The sequence below is a fragment of the Puma concolor genome, chromosome E2 (assembly GCF_028749965.1).
Source record: "Puma concolor isolate L17-30 chromosome E2, mPumCon1.1.hap2, whole genome shotgun sequence".
In the NCBI taxonomy this organism is placed as follows: domain Eukaryota; kingdom Metazoa; phylum Chordata; class Mammalia; order Carnivora; family Felidae; genus Puma; species Puma concolor.
The window spans coordinates 14253648-14281579 of record NC_141681.1 but is presented as its reverse complement, the minus strand read 5'-3'; the positions used below and the strand labels follow the sequence as shown (position 1 = coordinate 14281579).

Sequence of the window (27932 nt, the reverse complement as noted above, 5' to 3'; positions counted from 1 at the left end):
AATTTGTCCATTTCTTCCAGGTTGTCCAGTTTGTTGGCATATAATTTTTCAGAGTATTCCCTGATAATTGCTTGTATCTCTGAGGGATCGGTTGTAATCATTCCATTTTCATTCATGATTTTATCTATTTGGGTTATCTCCCTTTTCTTTTTGAGAAGCCTGGCTAGAGGTTTATCAATTTTGTTTATTTTTTCAAAAAACCAACTCCTGGTTTCATTGATCTGCTGTACAGTTTTTTTAGATTCTATATTGCTTATTTCTGCTCTGATCTTTATTATTTCTCTTCTTCTGCTGGATTAAGCTGTCTTTGCTGTTCTGCTTCTATTTCCTTTAGGTGTTCTGTTAGAGTCTGTATTTGGGATTTTTCTTGTTTCTTGAGATAGGCCTGGATTGCAATGTATTTTCCTCTCAGGATTGCCTTCGCTGCCTTCCCAAAGCGTTTAGATTGTCGTATTTTCATTTTCATTTGTTTCCATATATTTTTTAATTTCTTCTCTAATTGCCTGGTTGACCCACTCATTTGTTAGTAGGGTGTTCTTTAACCTCCATGCTTTTGGAGGTTTTCCAGACTTTTTCCTGTGGTTGATTTCAAGCTTCACAGCATTGTGGTCTGAAAGTATGCATGGTATGACCTCAATTCTTGTATACTTATGAAGGGCTGTTTTGTGACCCAGTATGTGATCTATCTTGGAGAATGTTCCATGTGCACTCGAGAAGAAAGTATATTCTGTTGCTTTGGGATGCAGAGTTCTAAATATATCTGTCAAGTCCATCTGATCCAATGTCTCATTCAGGGCCCTTGTTTCTTTATTGACCGTGTGTCTAGATGATCTATCCATTTCTGTAGGTGGGGTGTTAAAGTCCCCTGCAATTACCACATTCTTATCAATAAGGTTGCTTATGTTTGTGAGTAATTGTTTTATATATTTGTGGGCTCCTGTATTCGGCACATAGACATATATAATTATTAGCTCTTCCTGATGGATAGACCCTGTGATTATCATATAATGCCCTTCTTCATCTCTTGTTACAGCCTTTAAAGTCTAGTTTGTCTGATATAAGTATGGCTACTCCAGCTTTCTTTTGACTTCCAGTAGCGTGATAAATAGTTCTCCATCCCCTCACTCTCAATCTGAAGGTGTCCTCAGGTCTAAAATGAATCTCTTGTAGACAGCAAATAGATGGGTCTTGTTTTTTTTATCCATTCTGATACCCTATGTCTTTTGGTTGGTGCATTTAGTCCATTTACATTCAGTGTTATTATAGAAAGATACGGGTTTAGAGTCATGTGATGTCTGTAGGTTTCATGCTTGTAGCGATGTCTCTGGTACTTTGTCTCACAGGATCCCCCTTAGGATCTCTTGTAGGGCTGGTTTAGTGGTGACAAATTCCTTCAGTTTTTGTTTGTTTGGGAAGACCTTTATGTCTCCTTCTATTCTAAATGTCAGACTTGGTGGATAAAGGATTCTCGGCTGCATATTTTTTCTGTTCATCACATTGAAGATCTCCTGCCATTCCTTTCTGGCCTGCCAAGTTTCAGTAGAGAGATCGGTCACAAGTCTTATAGGTCTCCCTTTATATGTTACAGCACGTTTATCTCTAGCTGCTTTCAGAATTTTCTCTTTATCCTTGTATTTTGCCAGTTTCACTATGATATGTTGTGCAGAAGATTGATTCAAATTACGTCTGAAGGGAGTTCTCTGTGCCTCTTGGATTTCAATGCCTTTGTTCTTCCCCTGATCCGGAAAGTTCTCAGCTATTATTTCTTCAAGTACACCTTCACCTTTCCCTCTCTCTTCCTCCTCTGGAATACCAATTATGCGTATATTATTTCTCTTTAGTGCATCACTTATTTCTCTAATTTTCCCCTCATACTCCCGGATTTTTTTCTCTCTCTTTTTCTCAGCTTCTTCTTTTTCCATAATTTTTCTTCTAGTTCACCTATTCTTTCCTCTGCCTCTTCAATCCGAGGCTTAGTTGTCTCCAATTTATTTTGCAACCCATTGATAGCATTTTTTAGTTCCTCCTGGCTGTTCCTTAGTCCCTTGATCTCTGTAGCAAGAGATTCTCTGCTGTTCTTTATACTGTTTTCAAGCCCAGCGATTAATTTTATGACTATTATTCTAAATTCACTTTCTGTTATATTGTTAAATCATTTTTGGTCAGTTTGTTAGCTGTTGTTATTTCCTGGACGTTTTTCTGAGGGGAATTGTTCCGTTTCGTCATTTTGGATATTCCCTGGAGTGGTGCAGGACTGTGGGGCACTTCCCCTGTGCTGTCTTAAATAACTTGTGTTGGTGGGTGGGGCCGCAGTCAGACCCAATATCTGCCCCCAGCCCACCGCTGGGGCCACAGTCAGATTGGTGTGTACCTTCTCTTCCCCTCTGCTAGGAGCAGGATTCACTGTGGGGTGGCGTGGCCCGTCTGGGCTACTTACACACTACCAGGCTTGTGGTGCTGGGGATCTGGCGTAATAGCTGGGGTGGATCGGCAAGGTGCACAGGGGCAGGAGGGGCAGGCTCAGCTCACTTTTACTTTGGAGTTCCGCTTTGGGAGGGGCCCTGCGGCACCAGGAGGGAGTCAGACCCTCCGGATGGATCCACAGAAGCATAGCGTTGGGTGTTTGTGCGGTGCAAGCAAGTTCCCTGGCAGGAACTGGTTCTCTTTGGGATTTTGGCTGGGAGATGGGCGAGGGATATGGCGCTGGTGAGCGCCTTTGTTCCCCGCCAAGCTGAGCTCTGTCCTCGGGGCTCAACAACTGTCCCTCCCATTGTCCTCCAGCCCTCCAGTTCTCCGAGTAGAGCTGTTAGCTTATAACCTTCCAGATGTCAAGTCCCACTTGCTGTCGGAACACACTCCCTCAGGCCCCTCTGCTTTTACAAGCCAGGCTCGGGGGCTTGCTTGGCCGGCGGGCCACCCCTCCTCCCCGGCTCCCTCCCACCAGTCGGTGAGCGCGCACAGCCTCTCCACCCTTCCTACCCTCTTCTGTGGGCCTCTCGTCTGGGCTTGGCTCCGGAGACTCCATTCTGCTAGTCTTCTGGTGGTTTTCTGGGTTATTTAGGCAGATGTAGGTGGAATCTAAGTGATCAGCAGGACGCACGGTGAGCCCAGCGTCCTGCTATGCCGCCATCTTCCCAGGATCCCCTATTATCTCAGTTTCGATAGGTCAGAAGTCTGGCAATGAGTTGGCTGGATCCTCTCGTTAGGCTCTCAAAACACTGAAGTCAAGGCAGTGGTAGAACTGCATTCTCTTCAGGAGGCTTGACTAGGGAAAGATTTACTTCTAGGCCCCCTCAGGTTGTCAGCAGAATTTATTTCGTTGCAGTGAGAGACTGAGGCCCCCCCTTTTTTCTTGCTAGCTGCCAGCTAGGGTCTGCACTCAGCTGCTGTTGAAACACCCACAGCCCCCTGCCATGTGGTCCCTTCCATAGCCCCTCTCACACTTGAAGTCTTTTGACTAGGAAGAGCCCAATCACTTCTAAAATCTCATCGGATCCACTAACGATAATCTCCCCACCTTAAAGTCAGTGGATGTAGGATCTTGACTTTATCTGCAAAATCCCTTCACAGCAGCACATAGATTAGTGTTTGATTAAATAACTGGGAAGGATAACTATACATCAGGAGATAAACATCTTGGGGGCCACTTGCAATTCTGCCTGCCACAAACCCTTACAAGCTCCTTCTCTTCTGGCAAGAGTATTGTATGTTATATGCTTTCTTAGCATCCATCTTTGTTTTCTCAGTTCTATAATCCATATATTTAGCAAATACTATGGAGCCCATAATTATGCGTCATGTGGGGCATTTCATATTTTGGTAAAATGATGATAGTAGCTAGGACTTTCTATTTGTCAGACACTATTCTGAGTTTTACCCACATTACCTCATTTAAATATTACCACGGTCCTATGCAGAAGGTGCAGTTGGTGTCCCCGGCTACAGATGAGAAAACTGAGGCCAGCCATGGTTAAGTGACACGCCCAAGACCCAACAGTCAGAACCCAGTGGAGCTGGGACTTAAACCCACATCGCTTTTCCTTCAGAGCCCTCCCTCCTAACCTATTTCCATCAGTTGTTGTCTTACTATATTGTAGTTTTGAAAGATTATGGAATGTTCTCCATAGCTATGCTGATTATCATTCATCCACTCCTTTTCTGTCAAATTTGTCACCTAATAACAGAAAATGTCACATATGCCAAGTTCTTCCTAGTAGCAAAGGACATCCCCCAAAAGTCAAATAGCAAAGAGACACAGGGGTGTTAGAGCAACTAGTTTATTTTTTTTTTAATTTTTTTTTTCAACGTTTATTTATTTTTGGGACAGAGAGAGACAGAGCATGAACGGGGGAGGGGCAGAGAGAGAGGGAGACACAGAATCGGAAACAGGCTCCAGGCTCTGAGCCATCAGCCCAGAGCCCGATGCGGGGCTCGAACTCACAGACTGCGAGATCGTGACCTGGCTGAAGTCGGACGCTTAACCGACTGCGCCACCCAGGCGCCCCGAGCAACTAGTTTAAAGGTTGACTTTGGGTGAGGACAGTCCAGTACCTTAGCAGTTGGTGTTTTAGTGTTCCTTGTTCGTGGATTCTATGATATACTTTGCTGCCTGGTTTTATGCCAAACATTGATTAATAACCTTCATCAAAAAGAAAACTCACCAATTCAGCCCTGGAGAGCAACTTTGTGTCTTCTTTCCAGAGCTGCCAACCTGTGTCAGCAGGAATCAGAATAGAAATGGTACCCATCCATTGAAAACTAATGTCCCCTGACCTGAAATAGCACTTATACTGGTGACACCCTATCTTCATTGTGAACAGAGGACTGACCTATGCTACTGGCTAGGGGAGGAGAATAAATGGTTATAAGGGGAAAGATGACATTGACAGAACCCTCTTCTGAAAGACATTTGCTTTTTTTTTAAATATGAAATTTATTGTCAAATTGGTTTCCATACAACACTCAGTGCTCATTCCAGAAGGTGCCCTCCTCAATACCCATCACCCACCCTCCTCTCCCTCCCACCCCCCATCAACCCTCAGTTTGTTCTCAGTTTTTAAGAATCTCTTATGCTTTGGCTCTCTCCCTCTCTAATCTTTTTTTTTTTTTGAAAGAAGGAGAAAAATGGCACCAATTTATGTTTTAATTGTAAGCTGGGTCTCATAAATAAGTAAAACTATGTAGAGGGCTCCAAGGCCACTAATTTGGGAACAAGGGCCAACAGCTGAGATCATCTGGCCTAGAACTTCCTTATTTTCTCTTCTTGCTGCCCTTCTATTTGTCCTAACAACAGGTAGATAGGAACTCCAGGTCTGCAATCCCCATAAGAGTTGAAATGCCAAGTTATGTGCCCACTTCTGTGTTCTGATGGTGTAAATTCTTCGCCTTCCAAAATCTGGGATCCAGGGAAGTTGGGGGAAGACTTAAGGATCTGGTAGTAGACTTAACCATCAGGGAGGCTTTAACAGCAAGTAGCTAGCAGTTCACCACAACCGTTCCCTTTTACTCTTAGATTCAGAGCCAGATGACATTTCTCAGCCTTTTTTGAAGCTAAGGTGGCTGCCTGAGTTGCGTACAGGGGAAGTAGCAGAAGTGATGTGTGACACTTCCAGGGTTGGTACATAAAATCTCAGCATGTGACTCTCCCTCCTCTTTCTTCTCTTCTTGGTCAGCTGGATGTCATTATCTAGGGTGACTGAGATGCTTCAAGTTAAGCATGTTACAATAAAAGGTTTTCAATATCCTCTGCTCTGAAGAAGCATCTTGTTCTTTAGGTGTCTGTCCCTGAAGTGCCTTTACCCCAGCCTCTTCTGACTCACATTTTTGTTGTTTACATGGGAAAGCAAGAACAAAATAGGTGTGTTTAAAAGTGACTTGCACACAGCTGAAGAAAGAATTAGTGAACTGGAAGATAGCTCAGAACAAATACAAAATGAAACACAAAGAGCAAAAGAATGGAAAATGCGGATGGGAGTCTGCAGAGACAGAGAGGACATATCAGAAAAGTCACATACATTCAAGGAAAAGAGAAAGAAAATGAGGCAGAAACAATATTTAAACAGATAATAGCTGAGAAGTTTTCAGAAATAAGAGATACCAAACCACAGATTCTAGAAAAGTAGAAAATTCCAAGAAGGATATGCAAATAAACTAACTACATACCATATGGAGAACCTGCCCTACACACAATTAAACATAAAGAGAAAATCTTAAAAGCAGCCTGAAAAAACAGATAAATTACCATCAAGGAAGCACAATTTATATTTTTAGATTAAATAAGCATTAGTCATTTTTTTATGACTTGACACCTTAACCAAAATCTTAACTTTGGAGCCTGATTGTACTATATGAGATTTTCTTCTAAAGGTGGGATGCAGGATTTGAAGGGCTGTTAAGTAAAGAGGGAGCTTCAATTTATTCTATTTATCTCCAAGGGAGTGGACCAAATACCAATGTTGTGGAAGGTACAAAAAAAGTATATCTCCACTTTACATAAGGAAGAGATATGTAACAATTTGAGGTATTAAAATATGGGGTAAGTTACCTTAGATGAGAATTGAGTTTTCTAATATCAAAGGCAGATACATTAATTCATTTGTCATATATTTATTAAGCATCTACTATATTCCGGGCATAGTTGCAGGTGCTGGGGGATATATCAGTGAACACAAACAAGAACAAAAAACATAAACATCCCTTCTATGGAGAGCATATATCCTAGTGCAAGGAGACAAACAAGCATGAAAAATAAGTTAATTGTGCACTAAGTTAGAAGATGATAAGTGCTAAGGGAAAAAAACAGAACAGGGTAAAGGGGATCAGGAGTACTGAGGGAAGGTTTGAAATTAAAAATGTGATGTGCAGGGTAGGCTTTTTTGAGAGGTATCGTTTGGCCAAAGAAAGACTTTAGGGAGTAAAGAATGAGCTATGAGGGTCTACATGGTTAAAGGAAACAGATTAGTGGGCATCACTTCCAACTCTAGAATTTAGCCCTGTCATATATTTCAAAATAAGTTTGGAATTTTAGCAAACGAAATTCCACTGATTATTATGAAATAATATAAATCAAGATGACTTCCTACATTGTGTTTATTAATGAAAGCTGTTTATCCTCACTATAACATCATAGACACTTTGCACTTGAAAAACATTTGCTTTAAAAATTACAAGTTCCAGGAAGGATGTTGTACCTTCTGCTGGTATCTCAGAATTTGGAGATTAGAGCAGATAATTAGCATAAGCTTGTTAGAGAACTGGACTGTCATCTTGAGAAAGAGATGTAAAGAATCTTCACAGAGCATTCAAGAGTGGAATTGTAGGTTTGCTCTTCAAAATCACATTGCGTTTTGAAAAAAGAAAAGCCAACAAACACCCAGCTGTTTTGATTCAAAAAAATAATGTTTGTCTCTGATGTTCAGTTCTGCAGTGCCAGTCATTTGAACTATAGAGGGCTTTGACATGTGCAGAATGAAAAGCCAAGAATATCTTCACTGTTAACTTGTACTCTTGTGTTGCAGGCACACAAAAAATCCCTTTGGACAATTGAACCCAATGAAGGCATGGTTCCCCCGGAAACTGATTTTCAGCTGACGCTGACAGCCAACCTGAATGACATACTGACATTCAAAGACACAGTTATTTTGAGCATAGAAAATAGCAACACCTACCGGATTCCTGTCCAGGCTTCAGGAGTTGGTTCCACCATTGTTTCAGATAAGCCCTTTGCTCCAGAGCTCAATTTGGGAGCACATTTCAGGTAGGGAAATACCCTGGACTGATTCTTCCAGATACTACGTCTGTTTCATAAACTGAGCATCACCTCTACTTTGAAAAATTACTTTCAGTAAATAGAACTAATGTCTTCAGCCCCCCTCCCTTTTCCCGTCTTCACTTTACCCCCTCCAAATGGGTACATCAGCCACAAGAAGACCTTTCCTAGGCACAGTGTAGTTGCATTTTCCCAGCTGTGTCCCTCTGCTCCAGAGAAGACATTTATAGAAGTGCATTTTTCTTTCAAACATACAATGGCTTCTTTGTGACAAATTTAGTATCTCGATCATGATTCCTCCTCTTTAATTCCATCTGACACATTGCTAATTCCTCTCCATGACTGTGGAAAATACAGATATAACTTGGTGGTGACCTAAGTACAGTATAAGTAGGAAGGTTTAAAATTTATTGCAAATGTATATTATCTGGTATTGCAGAGCCAGTCATTTTGTTTTGTTTTGTTTTATGTCCTCTGCTCATCTCCCCACCAAAGCACCAACAACTGAGATGCTTGCAATTGGCTCCTCCTGAAAAGCTAAAGAATCTCAATATTTAAATAAAAGGTGGTACAGTATAGATGTCTCTGAGCAGAACAGCCTAAATGTGTGTCTCTGAAAGTGTATGAGGTTTGAATGCTAACAGTGGAGGAGACATTTGGGGGGTTATTCATGGCTCCTCATCGGAGTCACATGGCTGTCACTCGTTGATTCTTGGGGCCAGTTGAATCTGGCCTGTCTGTTGCAGTACTGTGAGCCGGTCTCAGAGGGGTGCTCCTGCCTTGTGGTGTAACAGGTCATGAAACCAAGATGGACACTGTGCTTCGAGAGGATGTACCTGACAAAAACCAGTTGGGAGCCCTCCCCGAAAGCCCATCCACACCTCCTTTCCTCTGCTCCATCTACAACACATGACACTTGATTGAAAATACATTAACCAGGAGGAATTAAATAACAGGCAAGTCAGATAGTTGAATTGCACATGTTTTCAGACAAACATCCAATTACAGTTTGGGTGTCAACTGGATATAAAAATACTCCTCTCCACCCATCTGTTGGCCATAAGCTGGGGCATTTTTTCATTGCATACCATGCTTCTATTTCCAAATTTCTTTGTTAAGTGCACTCAAATATAATTATAGAAAACAATGTACTGCAAGCCAGATTTAATTACATGTTCTCCTTAGTCTACAAATAGTGTCAAATAGCCCCAAAGGATATTCTGACACTCGCCTAGAAATGGAGGGTTAGCTAATAGTTTCCTGTGAATGTAGAAGCAAACTGCAGCTTTTAGCTGCCAAGTTTTCCTCTGGCTAAGCTCTATAGTTATTCTTTTTGCCATAAAATCGTGATGCCAGCAATCTCCAGAAGAATGATCAAAAGCAGGGGTGGGCAAACTGCAGCCCACTGCCTTTTTCTATAAATAAAGTTTTATAGGAATACAGCCATGCCCATTCCTATACATACATTCTCTATGGCTTCTTTCACACTACAGTGGAGAGTTGAGTTGTTGTGACAGACCATGTGGCCCAAGAAGTCTTACGTATTTATTATTCATCCCTTTATAGAAAAAGTTTGCCAAACTTTTGATCATAAGGGTCTAAAGAAATACCCATATGCCACCTTTTCTGACTACATATTTTTGGGCAACTCCCTTAAATTTTCAGAGCTTCTATTTCTTTATAAAATGAGAGCAAACATACTTATTATTACCGTATTGCTGTGACAATTGAAATATGTACTGTGTACAAGTGACAGATACACTGCCTACAGTTTATATTATTTATATTATATATCATATATTATTTACACATATAATTTATATGTTTATATTATTTATTATTATATTTATTATTTCCCCAAAGCCTGGACTTAGCCACGAAGTCAAACTACTCCAATAAGCATACTCTGTAAATACCTATTTAGATAGAAATGGCTACACCTGATAATCGGCAAATATTCCTTATTATTTATTTATTGTTTATGCTTCAACTTACTTATTAGCATATGATGGTATTTCTAATGAGGAACAGAGGGGATGAAATCTCAAAGCCTAATAAGATTTTAAAAATAAAAAACAGTGCCAAGATGAGTCTTCTCCCTGAAAAAAAAATAATTTAAATAAACTTATAAATCAGTTTTGTTTTATTTTTTTCTTTAATTTTTTTTTTCAACGTTTATTTATTTTTGGGACAGAGAGACAGAGCATGAACGGGGGAGGGGCAGAGAGAGAGGGAGACAGAGAATCGGAAACAGGCTCCAGGCTCTGAGCCATCAGCCCAGAGCCTGACGCGGGGCTCAAACTCACGGACCGCGAGATCGTGACCTGGCTGAAGTCGGACGCTTAACCGACTGCGCCACCCAGGCGCCCCTCAGTTTTGTTTTAATTCCAAACAAAATCATGTTTGTACCAAGTCCAAGGTCTCAGAAATCCCAGTGTCTTGCAAAGAGCCAGACAATCAAGAGGTTCTTAATAAATGTTCATGGAATAGATGAATGAATGAACAAATGACTTGATGAATGAAATAGCATTTTTAAAGCACTCATCTGAGAAAAATGACCAATCCAGGTGATGTTCTGGTCCATGGTACAGTCCCCTTGAGCTTTGGTCAGGCTTGGAGGTTATGCTTGGCTTCTCTTCCAAGTTCCCTTCAAGTTGAGCTCATCATGAGAGATTTCACTCAGTCAGTAGAAATATACTCAATACAATTTGAAATATATTTCTCCTCCAGTAGGTATTTTACTTTCCTTTCACTCCTTAGAACCATTTATCATAAATTAGAGTGATTTTTCCATATACTGTGTCTGTGTTTATGTACCACTTCCCTGGTGGTGGAAACTCAGGGACCAAACCCAGGTACTGGACTCCAGTCTGTGGACTCCATAAGTAGATACTACCTCGTTCCCTTACTGTGGTAGCTCCTCATAGCATCATGATGTAGCATTCCTAAATTTTTAAAAATAAAGTGTATTTCATTACTTACCTTTTAAATACTTTTCAGAGGAGAAAAATCCCAAGGGTGTGGAGCTGAACAGGACACCCCAAGTTGAGCCCTCTCAATTCCTGCCTCCTCTTTTGCAGCCTGGACACCTGTTATTACCGCTTCAAGTTGACCAACAAGGGACGTCGGGTCCAACAGTTGTTCTGGATGAACGAAGATTTCCATCCACAGAACAAGCTGAGCAAGAAGGGCCTGGCTAAGAAGGGACTTGCTAAGAGCCAGCCCCGACCCCAGCACTTCCAGGAGCCCGGGGCCCCACACAACCCCGTGTTTCAGATCCACCCAGTCAGAATGGAGCTGTACCCAGACCAGACGATCGATGTGATACTTGAAGGCTATTCTGCTACTCCCAGGGTAAGAGGACAGCACCCTTAGAAGCCGTTTTTCTCCTAAATAAATCTTTGCTGTATTTCTAAGGAGAGTCCCTTAACATTTATCTGAAGAAAGGATGCAGTTTTCTCAAGGTTTTCACACAGCACTGAGTTACCATGGCAGCACCTATTGCTTCCAAGATTCGGCTCTGCTCAGTTTTTTGTTTGTTTCTACAGCTACCATGATCCCAACCCTAAAATACCATTTAAAGTAGGTTCTCATCCCCAGGGTCAGAGGGACATCCAGCATTCACCCAAAGCTAAACCTCCTCTTAACATATAGCAATATTAATTTCCTATTTATTCAAAAAGGATGTTTTTAGAGACACTCAGCTGCCTCTGCTCTCCAGGTATTGGGACATCCTTGGCCCCTTTCCTCTCAACCTGACACAACAGCTTCCTATTTATAACCATCATCTTGTTATGTATCAACTAAAAAGCTGAGTTACCTTCAGCAACTTGGATGTCCTGCTCATATTCATATTATCAACATTCTGCTTTAAACATTTAAGCAGCTCCAAAACGTGTGCCTATTTACTCCTATTCCCTCATGGAAATTGGAAACCATCAAAAGCACAAAAGAAACTTCCCAAATCACTTACGAGCCTCTTCTACCTCACTAGTGCAGACTTTATGGATGAGAAATGATCATCCTTGAGCTCCTGCTGGGGTCACTGAATTAGGAGGTAGTACTGGATTTTTCCTCATGAGATAGGAAACAATGGAAATTTGTCTCCCAGTAGACAAGATGGGAAAGCTCGCCCACAGCTTAGGTCCTCTAGGGTGGCAGGTTCACTTGACTTCATTTGCATTGATTCTTCACAGCACATGTTCAGGTAAAACCCATCCTCGGTGCAAAAACAAAAAGGTCATTTCCCATCATGGGAGTGCACCATATGCTCTTTCTTTCTGTCATTCGGAGATTCAGCCAACTTTTACTGAGTGTATACACAGGACAAATACTGTGCTAGGCAGTAAGGATGCAAAGATGGATAGAATGCAGCCCCTCAACTCAAGACACTGACAGGCTGTCCCAGGAACACATCTACAATGTTGTTACCAGGAGCTGATCATATTTTTAAAGGCATTAAATCTGAGAAGTGGGATTCTAAGTTCAGTTTAAGATTTGCTAAATGCTTCCCTGAATGTTCTTTTATGTGGTAGTACATAACTGAGAAGAGACTTGAATTCATTAACACCCAAAACCTGAATACTCTTCAGTGTAAGCTATTCTTGTATAATGTCACTCTAGGTCCTTTCTACTTTATAAAAATCTGGGCCTCTTGGATCCAAAGAAGTATTGGTTTCTATAGCACGATTTTTATTTTTTTAAGGCTTTTAATACCTTGTTTGTTTGTTTGTTTGTTTTAATAATGATTTCAGGAATAAGATTTAGTGATTCATCACTTACATATAACACCCAGTGCTCATCCCAACAAGTGTCCCCTTAATACCCATAATCCATTTAACCCTTCCCCCCACCTAACACCCTGCCAGCAACCTTCAGTTTGTTCTCTGTATTTAAGAGTCTCTTATGGTTTGTCTCCCTCTCTGTTTTTATATTACTTTTGCTTTCCTTTCCTTATATTCATTTGTTTTGTATCTTAAATTCCACATATGAGTGAAATCAGATGATAGTTAGCATGATATACTCTAGTTGCATCCATGTTGTTGCAAATGGCAAGATTTCATTCTTTTTGATCGCCAAGTAGTATTCCATTGTATGTATGTATACACCACATCTTTACCCATTTCTCAGCTGATGGACATTTGGGCTCTTTCCATACTTTGGCCATCGTCAATAGGGCTGCTATAAACATTGGGGTGCATGCACCCCTTTGAATCAGCACTCCTGTATCCTTTGGATAAATACCTAGTAATGCAACTTCTGAGTTGTAGGGTAGTTCTATTTTTAATTTTTTGAGGAACCTCCATACTTTTTTCCAGAGTAGCTGCACCAGCTTGCATTCCCACCAGCAGTGCAAAAGGGCTCCTCTTTCTCCACATGCTCACCAGCATCTGTTGTTGCCTGAGTTGTTAACATTAGCCATTCTAACAGGTGTGAGGTGGTATCTCATTGTGATTTTTATTTGTATTTCTCTGATGACGAGTGATGTGAGCATTTTTTCATGTGTCTGTTAGCCATCTGCTTGTCTTCTTTCGAAAAGTGTCTATTCATGTCTTTTGCCCATTTCTTCACTGGATTATTTGTTTTTTGAGTGTTGAGTTTGATAAGTTCTTTATAGATTTTGGATGCTAACCCTTTATCTAATATGTCATTTGCAAATATCTTCTCCCATTCTGTCGGTTGCCTTTTAGTTTTGCTGATTGTTTCCTTCACTGTGCAGAAGCTTTTTATTTTGATGAGGTCCCAATCATTCATTTTTGCTTTTGTTTCCTTTGCCTCCAGAGACATATCAAGTAAGAAGTTGCTGCAGCCAAGGTCATAGAGGTTGTTGCCTGTTTTCTCCTCTAGTATTTTGATGGCTTCCTGTCTTACGTTTAGGTCTTTCATTCATTTTGAATTTATTTTTGAGTATGGTGTAAGAAAGTGGTCCAGGTTCATTTTTCTGCATGTCACTGCCCAGTTTTCCCAACACCATTTGCTGAAGAGACTTTTTTCCATTGGATATTCTTTCCTGCATTGTTAAAGATAAGTTGGCCATACGTTTGTGGGTCAGTTTCTGGGTTCTCTATTCTATTCCATTGGTTTATGTGTCTGTTTTGTAATACAGCTTAAAATCCAGAATGGTGATGCCTCCAACTTTGCTTTTCTTTTTCAGGATTGCTTTGGCTATTCGGGGTCTTTTCTGGTCTATACAAATGTTAGGATTGTTTGTTCTAGCTCTGCAAAGAATGCTGGTGTTATTTTGATAGTGATTGCATTGAATATGTGGATTGCTTTGGGTAATATCGACATTTTAACAATATTTGTTTTTCCAATCCATGAGCATGGAATGTTTTTCCATTTGTGTGTGTGTGTCTTCTTCAACTTCTCTCATAAGCTTTCTATAGTTTTCATTGTATAGATTTTTCACCTCTTTGGTTAGGTTTATTCCTAGGTATTTCATCGTTTTTGGTGCACTTGTAAAAGGGATCGATTCCTTGATTTCTCTTTCTGCTGTTTCATTATTGGTGTATAGAAATGCAACTGATTTCAGTACATTTATTTTATACCTTGTGACTGTTGAATTCATGGATTAGTTCTAGCAATTTTTTGGTGGAGTCTTTTCGGTTTTCCACACAGAGTATCATGTCATCTGTGAAGAGTGGAAGTTTGACTTCTTCCTTTCCAATTTGGATGCCTTTTCTTTGTGTTGTCTGATTGCTGAGCCTAGGACTTCCAATACTATATTGAACAACAGTGGTGAGAGTGGACATTCTTGTCGTGTTCCTGACCTTAGAGGGAAAGCTCTCAGTTTTTCCCCATTGAGGATGATATTAGTGGTGGGTCTTTCATATGTGGCTTTTATGATCTTGAGGTATGATTCTTCTATCCCTATTTTCATGAGGGTTTTTATCAAGAAGGGATGCTGTATATTGTCAAACACTTTCTCTGCATCTATTGAGAGGATCATATCCTTTCTCTTATTACTGTGATGTATCACATTGATTGATTTGCTGGTGTTTCATTGAGGATTTTTGCATCCATGTTCAACAGGGATACTGGCCCGTAACTCTTTTTAGTGGGGTCTTTTTGTCTAGTTTTGGAATCAGGGTAATGTTGGCCTCAGAGAATGAGTTTGGAAGTATTTACTCCATTTCTTTTTTTGGAACAGCTTCAAAATAATAGGTGTTAACTCTTATTTAAATGGTAGAATTCCCCTGGAAAGCCATCCGGCCTTGGACTCCTTTTGTTGGGAGAATCTACAGCATGATTTTTAAACATTCAAGCATGAAAGGCAAAACTTTTCTAGCCATAGTTCCTGCCTAGCTTGATAAGAAATCATGTATCTACCTGAACCATAAGCCCAGTAAGGATTTTACCTGCTTTGTCTGCCTTGTCTGTTTTGTATGTTCAGTGCTTAGCAGTTCTGATGCATGATACATTTTCCTGTAATATATATGTATATATAGGTTGAACTGAATGTAAATTGATTGTGTCCTTGGGAGCAGTCAGAAACAAACACATCCAGGACATATTCAACCAATCAGACTTTAATTGTGTGACAGAGAGCAATCCCTGAAATGCACTATTTGGAAAAATGTGCTCTTTCCTGGTGTCACCAGGCAGATAGTTGAGAATCAGCTTGTTGATTTTGAGAATTAAGTTTTCTGAGCTATGGATATTCCACAAGTGCTGATGTGTCTCGTCTACAGATAGTCAAAGAAAAGCTGGTGTGCCATGCCATCATCGGGGCACAGAAGGGGAAGAGCTTGCTGATGACCGTGAATATCATCTGTGAGTTTATAGCGCCACTTATCCAGCTCTCCACCAAACAGCTCATATACCGACTGGAGAAGGTCAGTGCTGCCTGGGGCGGGTGCACTAAGTAGGGGTCAGCTCGTTCACATTTTCATTTTGGAAGCTAAATTAATGGGAAGCCTGTTATACCCACACCCAGTGAATGTTTCCTAAGCTTCAGAGACCAATACACATTTAACTAAAACTTCTGAATCTAAACCTACATTCCTTTGAAATGTGAATTGTTATGGAAATTCTACTTGCCTCGTTCCTGATATATAAGACAAAGTAAATGAAGGCGTATTCCAGTGCACTGAAAATGCATTTTAGTTGATCCTTTTATTCTAACCAGGTGAAATAAACATCTCAGTATAGAAAAGGTTAGAGTAGAATTATTGATAATTATAATAATCAGTAAGAAAAGCTGCCATTTAATGATTGGTAGGCACTGGCATCAGGCCATGTTCCTCAAATACATTTTCCCAGTTGTTTCCTCACAACAATCTATCCAGTGGGTTCTATTATCATTCCGTCATACGTGTAAGGGAACGGAGATACAAGTTAAGCTGTTATGCAGTCACCTAACACTGCTTGAGAATAATCAACCTAAACTCTTTGATTCATACTCTTTAATGTATATGGCTATAAATGCCCATGACTTTATATAACTATTAAGGACAAGCACTAAATGGAGGAGGCATACGACAGGGGAAATGAAGAATGGCTGCTGCTCAGGGCAGGGGGCTCAGGATGGGGAAGAGGTGGAAGGAGACATCACAGCAGGACTGGACGTACTCCTCAGCAGACTTCCATCCTAGAATTATGTACCATTCAAAACAGATAGGTAGAGAATGCCTCTTCTGAGTTGAGGACTGCATTGGTGCTGGAAATCTGGTGAACCAGCCTGACATCGTGAAAGCTAAGAGACTGGTCAGGGTTATAGACCATAAACAAATTATTACAATTTGGTTGTTTAAGATTCAATTCTAAACAGTGTTATGAAGATAAGGTATAAGGCTCTATGAGAACATGTCTTGGAGACATGGCCATATTTGTACATGTGGTCCTAGATGGCTCTGTCAGCAAGTGCCTAGACTTGAGACTTGAAGGAAAAATAGAAGTTAGTATGGTGATGAGGGACGAGCAGAGAATCAATAGGCAGAGGGAACTGCACATGTGAAGGGCCCAAGTTAGGAAAGAGATTGGTGAATATATACAACTGAAAGGCCACTTTAAAGAACGTGCCCAGAATGACATGAGGTCCATCTAGAGAAATGGGCAGAGGCCAGAGGAATTTGACATGGCTGGGAGGTATGTTCTGGACTTTGTGTTTTGTTCTGGGTGACCATTGGAGGGCTTTAGGGAGGGAGGGGAGTGACATGGTCAGATTTATTCAATGAAACAGTCATGCTGGCTGCTGAGTGGAGTATTTATCAAGGCCTACCATGTCCTAGGCACTGTGTTGAGTGCTAGGGATATAGCAGTGAGACTAGACCCACCCAGATGAACCTCATGCCAACTAGGAAAACTGGGTATTAAGTAAGCCATTGTTCCATAGTGTGGGATGTACATAATCCAAGCTAAGTCCTGACATGGTGTTGTACAAATGGGCTATGTCTGGCAGTGCCTAACTGATCATGGGGCAATCAACCAGGATTCCTTTCACTACTTGGAGGCTTGCAGGAGAATGTTCAAGACCATTTATTCTGTTAGTGGATTTCATTATATTTTGTTAATATTAAATAAATATCTATTGAGCACCTGCCATGGATAAAGTGCTCTGTTAGGATATGAGTATGGGAGCTTATAATCAAGTAAGGGAGGCGAGATGTACAAGTTCACTTCAAACCAACAGATAATTTTGAGCACTTACATTATATTAGGCCGCCAAGGCAAGGCAAAACCCTGACTTAATGGACTAGTGCAGAAAGCAGACACTGAAGAAGTAGAATAAGGGTTTCAGCTACAGGATGATAAACCAGCTGAAACAAGCTCCATGAGACATATAACAAGAAAATACTACAGGAGTTTCTGCCAGAGTTACTAAGTTTTCATTACTGTTTTAAATTCTTCCTTTTTTAAGTAATCAGGAAAGATATTTATTGGCAACAGCTGCACCAAATTTGGTGGCATCATGTTTCCTCTAAATTCCGCTATTCAGAGAAAATTCAGTAAGTATTTATTGAATAGTTATTCTTTGCAAGACATTACAGTGTATGTTAAATATGCAGCCCGGTTTCTTATTAGATATTTTTTTTCTAAGCCTATAAACACCCATAAAAATGCGTGTATAGTGTTCCTTCTTTTTTATATCCTTAAGCCTTGGGTTGTTTTTTTTAAACATATTCTTGTTTACATCTCTGAGTTTATCACTAAAATGAAAGAGCAAATATTTTATATGTGGCAGCAACTTATCGAATTAAAAAACAAATTGTCAGAACTCCGTGTTTGTTTTTGCCCTTCTCTCCTTCCCCCCCCCCAAATGTTATAATTGTGAAATCTGTCCAACTAGTATATTTTTCATTGTTTATTTCCTGCTCATATTTAAGCCACACCAGGGACAATGAAGAAATGAAACTTTATTAAACCAGTATGCACAAGAGGCCTGTTGGTGTTGGTGTTCAGATTTAATTACATAACACCAAATTATCTGTCCTGTCTCATTTTGGGCTCAAGGCAGCATATATGAATTAGTACATTAGACTATAATGATACCAGCCCTACCTATGGGAAGAATTTTTCTATAACCATTTCCTCAGATTTGATCTACTTTATAACTGTGATGCCATTCCTAAGGCACACAGATGAAATCACATCTCTGGGGAATTGAAAAGGTCAACTGAAAGTAGCAGCCAGTTTGCTTCATGAAGTCCACCAGCAAAACCTGTCTCTTGATATTTGGGGAGACAAACAACCCAGAGAGAAGGGGTCATTTTAAAATAGAACGGCTCTGTGTGCATCGACTCCTCCTCATCTCTAACCTCTAAGTGGCCTCTTGCCAAAACCAACCGACTATGGCTTCTTCACTTCAATGCTTTCTGCAGTGACACAGCGGCCTGGGGGAAGGTCACTGAGTGGACAGCTTTGTATGGCCCAAAAGTGCTGCTTCATCCCTCTCACAAAATGTAGTATATCATCATCTGCAAATACAAGGTGAATTCAGTGCCTGTATTGCCATGTTAGAGGGAGGGAAACAATGCCTGGCATCTCATATGGTAAGTGCCAGACTGAGCCCCTCAGAGAACTCTGGGAGTGCGTAGGGATCTAGAACAGTGCAGCCGAGGCAGGATGCTTGAGCTAACTGTTATGGACTGAATGTTTGTGTCTTCCCCAAATTCACATGTTGAAGTCCTAATCCCCATTGTGATGATGTTGGAGGTAAGGCCTTTGGTAGGATGATTAGGTCATGAAGGTAGAGACCTCAAGAATGGGATTAGGGCGACTGGGTGACTCAGTCAGTTAAGCGTCCAACTGCGGCTCAGGTCATGATCTCATGGTTCATGAGTTCGAGCCCCGCATCGGGCTCGGTGCTGACAGCTCGGAGCCTGGAGACTGCTTTGGATTGTGTCTCCCTCTCTCGCTGCCCCTCCCCTGCTTGTGCTCTGTCTCTGTCTCTCAAAAATAAATAAACATTAAAAAAAAATTTTAAAAAAGAATGGGATTAGTGCCCTGAAAAATAGAGACAAGAGAGATCATCTCCTTCTCAGCCATGCAAGGACATAGTGAGAAGATAGCCATCTAAAGCCAGACACCGGATCTGCTGGCACCTTGATCTTGGACTTCCCAACCTCCAGAACTCTGAAACATCTGTTATTGAAGCCACCCACTCTGTGATATTTGTTATAGCAGCCCAAGCAAACAAAGACACAATGGGCACTGGTTACCTAAGCACCTCAGAGCCAGGGGAGCCAGGAACCACAGGAGAAGGAAGATGGTGTTGAACAAAGAAGCAGAGACAGAGTCAGACCAAAATATAGAATCAGAATGATTTAACTGAAATTGGAACAGCAAATCAAAACCATGAGGCCTGGGGAAAACAGGCCAGATTTGTGGAAGAGCCAGGGAATGATTGGAGGGAGTCTATTGTTGGAAGCCACAGATTGAGGCTTCTGTTGCCTCCTGCTGTTATTAAAAGACCCCCTTTCCAAAGCACACAAGAAATGATGTGGACCCCAACATTAGAATGAGAAAAATTCAGTCTGACCAGAAATTTTCAGGTTAAGATCGATTGCTGATGCTTTCTTCAGTTGAAGAATGAAATTTGATGTATCTAAGAAAGTGGAAAGATGTTTCTACATCAACGATCCCAGTGTTATTGGGAAAAATTTACAGAAATAGTTATGAGCATTTTGTCAATATAACAATATATTACAAATGTATATATTTTTGCAAATTGGATATTTTGAGCATAGAAAAAATATAAGGAAAATAATGTTTTGTTCATTATAATGATGCACAGGTTCTTCCATTAGGTATCACTAATTATTAGACTTTGTTTTATGACACTGGAAACTTCTATAGTAATAGTACTATCCAGAGGCATGGCACGTATAGGTGTTCTTAACCTGGCCACAAGAGAGTAAGAAATCTAATCTTTGTTTTCTGGCTTATGTAGGATCACTTTTCAATAGTCCACCATAAATTGCGAATGAATTATCTAAGTCTGTACAAGGATGGGGGACGACAGTGAAAGAGAGACAGAGAGCAAGGAGGGGTGGGGAATGCTAATTCTGTTGTTAACACTGATGATGAGACTTTGGTTGCTAAAGGCTTACATGTTTATCATAACTTGGTTTCTTCTTTTTCCCTTTTTGCAGAAACCAAACACTGTCCTGGAACCTGATTACCAGCCGTTGGTCATGAAGAACATTTCCACCCTGCCAGTGAATGTGTTGCTCTCCACAAGCAGACCCTTCTGTATCTGCGAGACTGATAAATCTCCACTGCCATTAACTCCTGAGGTAAGTTGACAGAGTGCTGTCTTAACAAGCTCCTAGGAGAGTTGTGTGTGTGACAAAGGAAGAGAATAATGTCAGCATGCTACCTAATTTCAGTCCAGACAGGTAGGAAGAATTTAAGAAACAAAGAGGAAAGAATAAAGAAGATTTATATGTCATAAATTCCAGTATCACTCAACTATTTCTTAATTTTGTTAAATATTTATATGTGAGAGAGAGATAGAGGGAATGAGCGAGGAAGGGGCAGAGAGAGAAGGAGACATAGAATCTGAAGCAGGCTCCAGGCTCTGAGCTGTCAGCACAGAGCCCAGTAGGGGGCTCAAACTCACAAGTGGTGAGATCACGACCTGAGCCGAAATCAGACGCTTAACCGAATGAGCCACCCAGTCGCCCCTCCACTATGATTTTTTTTAATGTTTGTTTATTTATTTATTTATTTATTTATTTATTTATTTATTTATTTTTGAGAGAGAGAAAGGGAGAGAGATCATGGGGGAGAGGGAGAGGCTGAGAGAAAGGGAGACAGAGAATCCCAAGCGGGCTCCATTGCTGTCAGTGCAGAGCCCAGTGTGGGGCTCAAATTCATGAACCTTGAGATCATGACCTGAGCTGAAATCAAGAGTCAGACTCTTAACTGACTGATCCACCCAGGTGTCCCTCACCCAACTGTTATTAATGGTGTAAGAACTTTGGCTCATTATGATAACCCTTCATTCTTGCCCATTGTAATCTTCAGAAAACAGTGACTTCCCACTAATGATAATAGAAACCTATTAATTCTACTTTTCTAAAGCAAAGTTCCATACTCTAGGCAAGAAGGAAATGGCTAAAACCCAGTCCCTAAACCAGAGAGCCCATCTCCAGATACTAAGAAATCTGAACTGGGCTGGGGGAGGAGGCTGTGAGCTATTGCGCCTCCCCAGTCTGACGCAGGATGCAGTGTTCTCTAAACATCCCTACAAGATCACCCTTGTGCAGGGCGCCTGGGTGGCTCAGTCAGTTGAGTGTCCAACTCTTAATTTCAGTTCAGGTCATGATCTCACGGTTCATGGGATAGAGCCCTATGCTGTTAGCATTCTCTCTTTTCTTAGGATTCTCTCTTTCCCTCTTCCTGTCTCCCTCTCTGCTCCTCTCTTAGTTGCACTCTCTCTTTCTCTCTCAAAATAAACAAATAAACTTTAAAAAAAAAAAAAAAGGATCACCCCTGCGATCCTTTGCGGAACATGCGGACATTGGTGGGAACGGCGGGGCCATGCGGCCAGTGGCACTGCAGAGCTGTAGAGAAGGAGTGAGGGAGAAACCAGATCCATACACCACTGTGTTCAGCCTCCCAATCTGGGGAGACAGCTAATGAAGAAGAGGTAAAAAGGAGGAAGGGAGGGCAGGCAGCAATCCTGAGATCTCAGAAGAGGGAGCCCATGACTGAAGGAGATTTGCCGTGAGCCTCGCTCAGGGAGATGGATCTTGGAGGGAGATGGGGGGACAGAGGTGCTTAGTGAGAGGGTTGCAGACAATACCTGACTGGTGGCTGTAAACTGCACTACCACCCTCCCTTCCCCACCAATTACTTAGTGGGTTTCCTTCAAGCCTGAGCTGGGAAAACACCAGCTAAGATCTTTGAATAGAGAAATAAAAGGGAGAGGCAGAAGAAAAACCTACTGCTAGGGAGCCTATACAAGGAAGGAGACCGAAAGTATGAATGTAGTTTTCTGCAGCCTCAGAGAAATGGTAGATGGTATGACCTGTCTTTAAAAAGAGCTTAAAGATGAGATTCAAGTGTTCAAAGTGGAGATGAAGGGTAAGCTCACAGGGCAGAGGAGAACAAATGGATGATAAAGTGAAAATTCAGATATGAGCAGCTTTCTCCATCTGGGTGGTAGATTAGACACACTCTCTTGTCCCTCCTGAAATCTTAAGATAAAAGTAGAAATGTTCAGAAGGAAAGAAGCCCAGAACAGTAAAATAAAGAAGGAAGAAGATGGTAATAAGCAGATAATGGGAGATGTAAACAAATTCTAGAAGACAGAATGAGGATGGAGTGGGTTGACCAAAAGGGCACGGGCACAAAAACCAGCATTCTAGAAAATTCTCCTGTGAGACCGCAGAGACATGAGAGTCGTTCAAGCTGAGTAGCATGGGCTCGGAGGCAACAAGTGTGAGGAGAACACTGAAAATAGAGAGATTCCATGTGTACTAGACAGCTGTCCCACGTGACCCCACACACAAAAAACATGGGCAGCTGGCTTTTATCTCCAGATCTAAAGATAAGTGCTCTTCCCAGAGAAATGTATCAAAGTGCCAGGGGAACTTCAGTGTTTCTAGTGTGATTTTAGCCCTCCAGGATAATAACTGGTGTCTGGGGTATGTCCACCAACTGATCGCCCCTTCTCTGCCCAAGGAAGCTGTTCTGTAGACCAGTCCTACTACACAAATTGATGGTGGTCTCTGGACTGTTAGGATCCCTGGTTGGGTCAGGAACTATTGCTTCCTGTAATAATTCTGCTAGCACAGTTGGGCCTTTCATATTATTTGCATGTGTAACTTTAATAAAAGCATACATATAGTTTAAAAAATAAAGAGCTTTGGGGCACCTGGGTGGCTCAGTCTGTTGAGTGTCTGACATCGGCTTAGGTCATAATCTCACAGTTTGTGAGTTCAAGTCCTGCACTGGGCTCAGAGCCTAGTGCCTACTTCAGATTCTGTCTCCCTCTCTCTCTGCCCCTCCCCCACTCTCTCTCTCTCTGTCCTCAAAAATAAATAAATATTTAAAAATAAATAAAGAGCTTTTACAAATCAATAGGAAAACACCAATAGAAAAATAGGCAAAGGAAATGAATATAGTTCACAGAAAGAAAAATAAAATGTCTCTTAAATATATGAAAACGTGTTCAACTTTAATCACATTAGAAGAGATGCAAATTAATTTTCCTATCAGATTGGCAAAGAGCAAAAATTCGATAGTGCTCTGTGTTGGAGGGGCATGTAGAAATAGGCACCCCCACAGTGTTGGGGAAGTATACATTGGAAGGCAATATGGCTACAGCTATCAAAATTTCAAATGTCCATACCCTTTGACCGAGTTATTCTTCTGCTAGAAATTTACCCTTCAGATATAGACACAATATTCAACATATAGACAAGGGTATTCATTGTAACAGTGATTATAAGAGCCAAAGATTGGGAGCCAATATCCATCAGTAGGAGATTGGTTAAATCAATGATGGCGGAATTATATGATGGAATAAAATGCAGCTCCACATGCACTGAGTGATCTCCCAGTGAAAAAAGCAAATTGCAGAACAAGAGTGCACAGTGTACTATCATGTGTATACAAAAATTTTAAATACATATATGAATGTGATTTTTTTTTTATCCATACATTATCTCCACAAGGATAAGCAATACACTTGTAACCCTGGTGCCTCAGGGGCAGGGAACTATTTGGCTTGGATAAGAGGCTTAGATTTTTTTTTCTTTTTAATTTTTTTTTTCAACGTTTATTTATTTTGGGGACAGAGAGAGACAGAGCATGAACGGGGGAGGGGCAGAGAGAGAGGGAGACACAGAATCGGAAACAGGCTCCAGGCTCTGAGCCATCAGCCCAGAGCCCGACGCGGGGCTCGAACTCACGGACCGCGGGATCGTGACCTGGCTGAAGTCGGACGCTTAACCGACTGCGCCACCCAGGCGCCCCAAGAGGCTTAGATTTTTAAAAGCAACGCCATACCTTGTCTTGGGACAAAATGTTATGGAATATCCAACAGTGAGTCATATCTTGGTGAAATTACTGGTCTTATTGGTAATCCAAAAATTCTATGGCCTCTATGCAGAAAAGAAGGGACCGATCCATCAAGGGAAGAGTTTAGACTAACTTCGACTTCTCCACCGTAATACTTAGTGCCAGATGACAATGCAGCAATGGCTACAGAGTTTTGAGAGACAGAGTCACCCAGGGCTAGGAAGGCTAAGCAGTGTTGCTGACATTCACAGAGCTGGTAAATGACAGAGACTGGATTTTAACCCAAGAAGTCTGGCTCCAGAGTTATGGTTTTAGGATTATTATCTCTTGTGTAAGAATATTTTTTCAAGTGTTTTTTTTTTTTTTGAGAAAAAAATCAAACATTTAAAAAATAAATTAGTTTAATTTCATTTTTGTAAAAATGTTATTTATCCATCCATTATGTCTGGACTCATGCTTACAAAATGTTAACTCTGAGAAATAATATATGGTGAAATTTTCTATGAGTTTTTAATTTCTTCTCCTCATGCTTTTATATATAATGTGAATTTTTGTGGATGTGTATCATTTCTACAAAACAACAAAGGGGGGAAATGTTTAACTCAATCTTCAAAGATATTTAAATACCAGGCATTGCAATACCATGTGTTACCGTCTGCAAGAATGGGTTCTAAATTCTGCCAAGCCGCCTGTACAAGCACAGGCCACACTTTCAGATGGGATTAGCTGCCTGAGGAGTCATTGCCCTCTCTCTGATTCTTGAATCAGGTGATTGGCTTTATCAACAGAAACCATCTAATCATGTCACTGAGGTGCACAGTTAAATACCTGAACCTGAAAACTCAGCAGAGAGGGAAGTACTCTCTGAAAGACTCATCCCTGTGTGCATGCCTCCCAACTGCCTCAGGGCACTTTCTGCAAAACCAGGAGGTGGCTTTCCTGTGGATTAACTGTGGGAATTGAGCAAAAAAGCTAACTCATAGCCAGGCTTTCTGTGGTAAGGTATTCCAGTGGCCTTGACATCCAGAAACACAGGGGGATTTGAATCAAAGAGAGAAAAGAATAAACATAATCTACTGAATAAACTCTGTCAAGCTTCCAGGAGTGTCATTTTAAGTTGAATAGAAGACAGCAGAAAGTAAATAACACTGTGCTTAAGAGTTAGAATTGCAGGCATTAGAAAAGAAATTAAATTGCCTAATCCATCCTTTTCTGGGTCACCCTCTACAGAGCCCCTCCCCTAGGGCTTTAGAAAGCCTTTTGAAAGTTTCTTAAGCCACGAATGTTTCCCACTTGTTTAGGAAGAGCATTTTACAATCTAATTTATATTCAGTTAAGAATATTTTATAAGTTATTCATTGCAGACTTTCGCTTTTGCAACTCGCAATCCTTATAACCTCACAACTATTATTAAAATCTCTTCCTTCAGAACAACCTGAGGGTTGATGGGGGTTGGGGAGAGGGGAAAGTGGGTGATGGGCATTGAGGAGGGCACTTGTTGGGATGAGCACTGGGTGCTGTATGAAAGCCAATTTGACAATAAATTATATTAAAAAAAAAAGTAAGTGAAAACATATAGTCTAAAGAAACCTGTTTCAATGTTGTAATAATTTAGAATTCTAGTCTATCAGTAAATATATGGAAATATTATTTGCATTTCCTGGTTATAATTTAGATATGTGTCTAATCAAATAAAGAAATTTTCAGGTTAATTTTTAAGATTAAATTTAAATCTAATCATACAATGGTATCTTGATTCCTCAACAAATGAAAAAAATAATAATAAAATAAAATAAAATCTCTTCCTTCAAATGATTCCCATCCAGATTTTCCTTGCTGTCATGTTCAACCAATAAAAGATGTGTGTGCATATATGTATACAAAATATCCATAGTTATCGATATAGTGTAGATAGCCATATGGATTTAGATGTACCAGCTATTTAATTATGTTTAAGTGTGAATACATAATTATGGACAAAAGAAATGTGGCTATGTATGTATTTCATACTAATCTATTTGTACTGATACGTGCATCTGTATGTGTGTATTTCCATAAATATGTATAAATAACTTTGGTTTTCCTGTTCCACGGAGCAGGTTGAAAATGCATCGTATAGGTTGGTAATTGCCAATTGTCTTATTTGTAGCCTATCAAACTGGAGATTGATGGAGAAAAAAACTTGCTGGTCAAATTTGACCCTTCCTATAGAAATGACTTGAACAATTGGGTAGCAGAAGAAATTCTAGCAATCAAGTATGTAGAGCATCCTCAAGTAGACAGCCTGAGACTGCGTGGAGAAGTGAACTACCCCAACCTCAGCTTTGAGACCATGGAGCTGGATTTTGGCTGCATCCTGAATGATACAGAGGTGATCCGATATATAACTATCACCAATTGCAGCTCCTTGGTTGTGAAGTTCCGCTGGTTCTTCCTGGTAGACAACGAGGAAAATCAGATAAGGTACCCCAGCCTGTCTGCCCCTCATAGCTCTTTTCTGCAGTTCCCATTTCTCTCCTTTGGGCTTTGTACTGGGTTTCCCAGATTCTGTGTACTGGTCTTTCATGGTGTTCAGTTCTGGCAACTAATTATTGGCAGAAAGAACAAAGGGTCTCAAATCGTGGTTCATCCTAGATTTTCAAACAGGAAGAGCAGCTAAAACATCTTTGAAAGCCCCAATTACCACCAGATTAGCAAAGCAGTATTCGTAAGCCTGCTTTAATTTTGAATCTAGTGGTTGGATCATTAGAAATGTGTCACTAAAGGGGCGCCTGGGTGGCGCAGTCGGTTGGGCGTCCGACTTCAGCCGGGTCACGATCTCGCGGTCCGGGAGTTCGAGCCCCGCGTCAGGCTCTGGGCTGATGGCTCGGAGCCTGGAGCCTGTTTCCAATTCTGTGTCTCCCTCTGTCTCTGCTCCTCCCCCGTTCATGCTCTGTCTCTGTCTGTCCCATAAATAAAAACGTTGAAAAAAAATTAAAAAAAAAAAAAAAAAAAGAAATGTGTCACTAAAAAAATGAAGTCTTAAGCATTTCAAACCCAAAGCATGGATTGAATATGATGATACATTGAGTAAATGCTGCACGGAGCTCCACATTCTGCCTATCTTGGTGGGTTTCATTCTTTTTTTTTTTTTTTAACTTTTTTTTTAACATTTATTCATTTTTCAGAGACAGAGAAAGAGTGTGAGTGGTGGAGGGGCAGAGAGAGAGGGAGAGACAGAATCCAAAGCAGGCTCCAGGCTCCAAGCTGTTAGCACAGAGCCTGACGTGGGGCTCGAACTCATGAACCATGAGACCATGACCTGAAGTTGGGCACTTAACCGACTGAGCCACCCAGGTGCCCCTTGATGGGTTTCATTCTAAACGATACATATATATACAGATGTATACATATGTACAAAATAGTGGGAGGTGGTGAATGCAGAAAGAGGAAAGCTGTGTTCACAATATTTGGATTTAGAAGTGTCTCTGTTCATTTAGAAGCTAAATCCAAACTTAATTTGGAGAACACTCCTTAAAAAACATATAAACAGGCTGTTTTAGTCAAGCCTTAGTAACATTTTCATCTGAGTCTGAAGTCTTGTTCACAAGCAGGACATTCAGGCTCCTCTGTGTCTCCTTACTGGATGTTTGGACAGCTCTGGGTTCAGTACCTGAATGCCGAGCTGCCACTCTGCATAGGGAAGCCTCAT

The 27932-nt window shown here is 40.9% G+C and overlaps 1 protein-coding gene across 7 annotated transcripts in view; it reads left to right on the top strand.

The window, feature by feature from the left end:
* HYDIN (HYDIN axonemal central pair apparatus protein) overlaps positions 1–27932 on the top strand; it is a 442685-nt gene that overhangs the window by 261138 nt on the left and 153615 nt on the right. For all 7 annotated transcript variants that reach the window (XM_086688949.1, XM_086688948.1, XM_086688951.1 and 4 more), the window contains 5 exons: positions 7518–7756; positions 10849–11122; positions 15460–15603; positions 20362–20505; positions 26391–26704. In XM_086688949.1, coding sequence (XP_086545075.1) covers positions 7518–7756; positions 10849–11122; positions 15460–15603; positions 20362–20505; positions 26391–26704 — 1115 coding nt within the window. The remainder of the gene's footprint in view (positions 1–7517; positions 7757–10848; positions 11123–15459; positions 15604–20361; positions 20506–26390; positions 26705–27932) is intronic.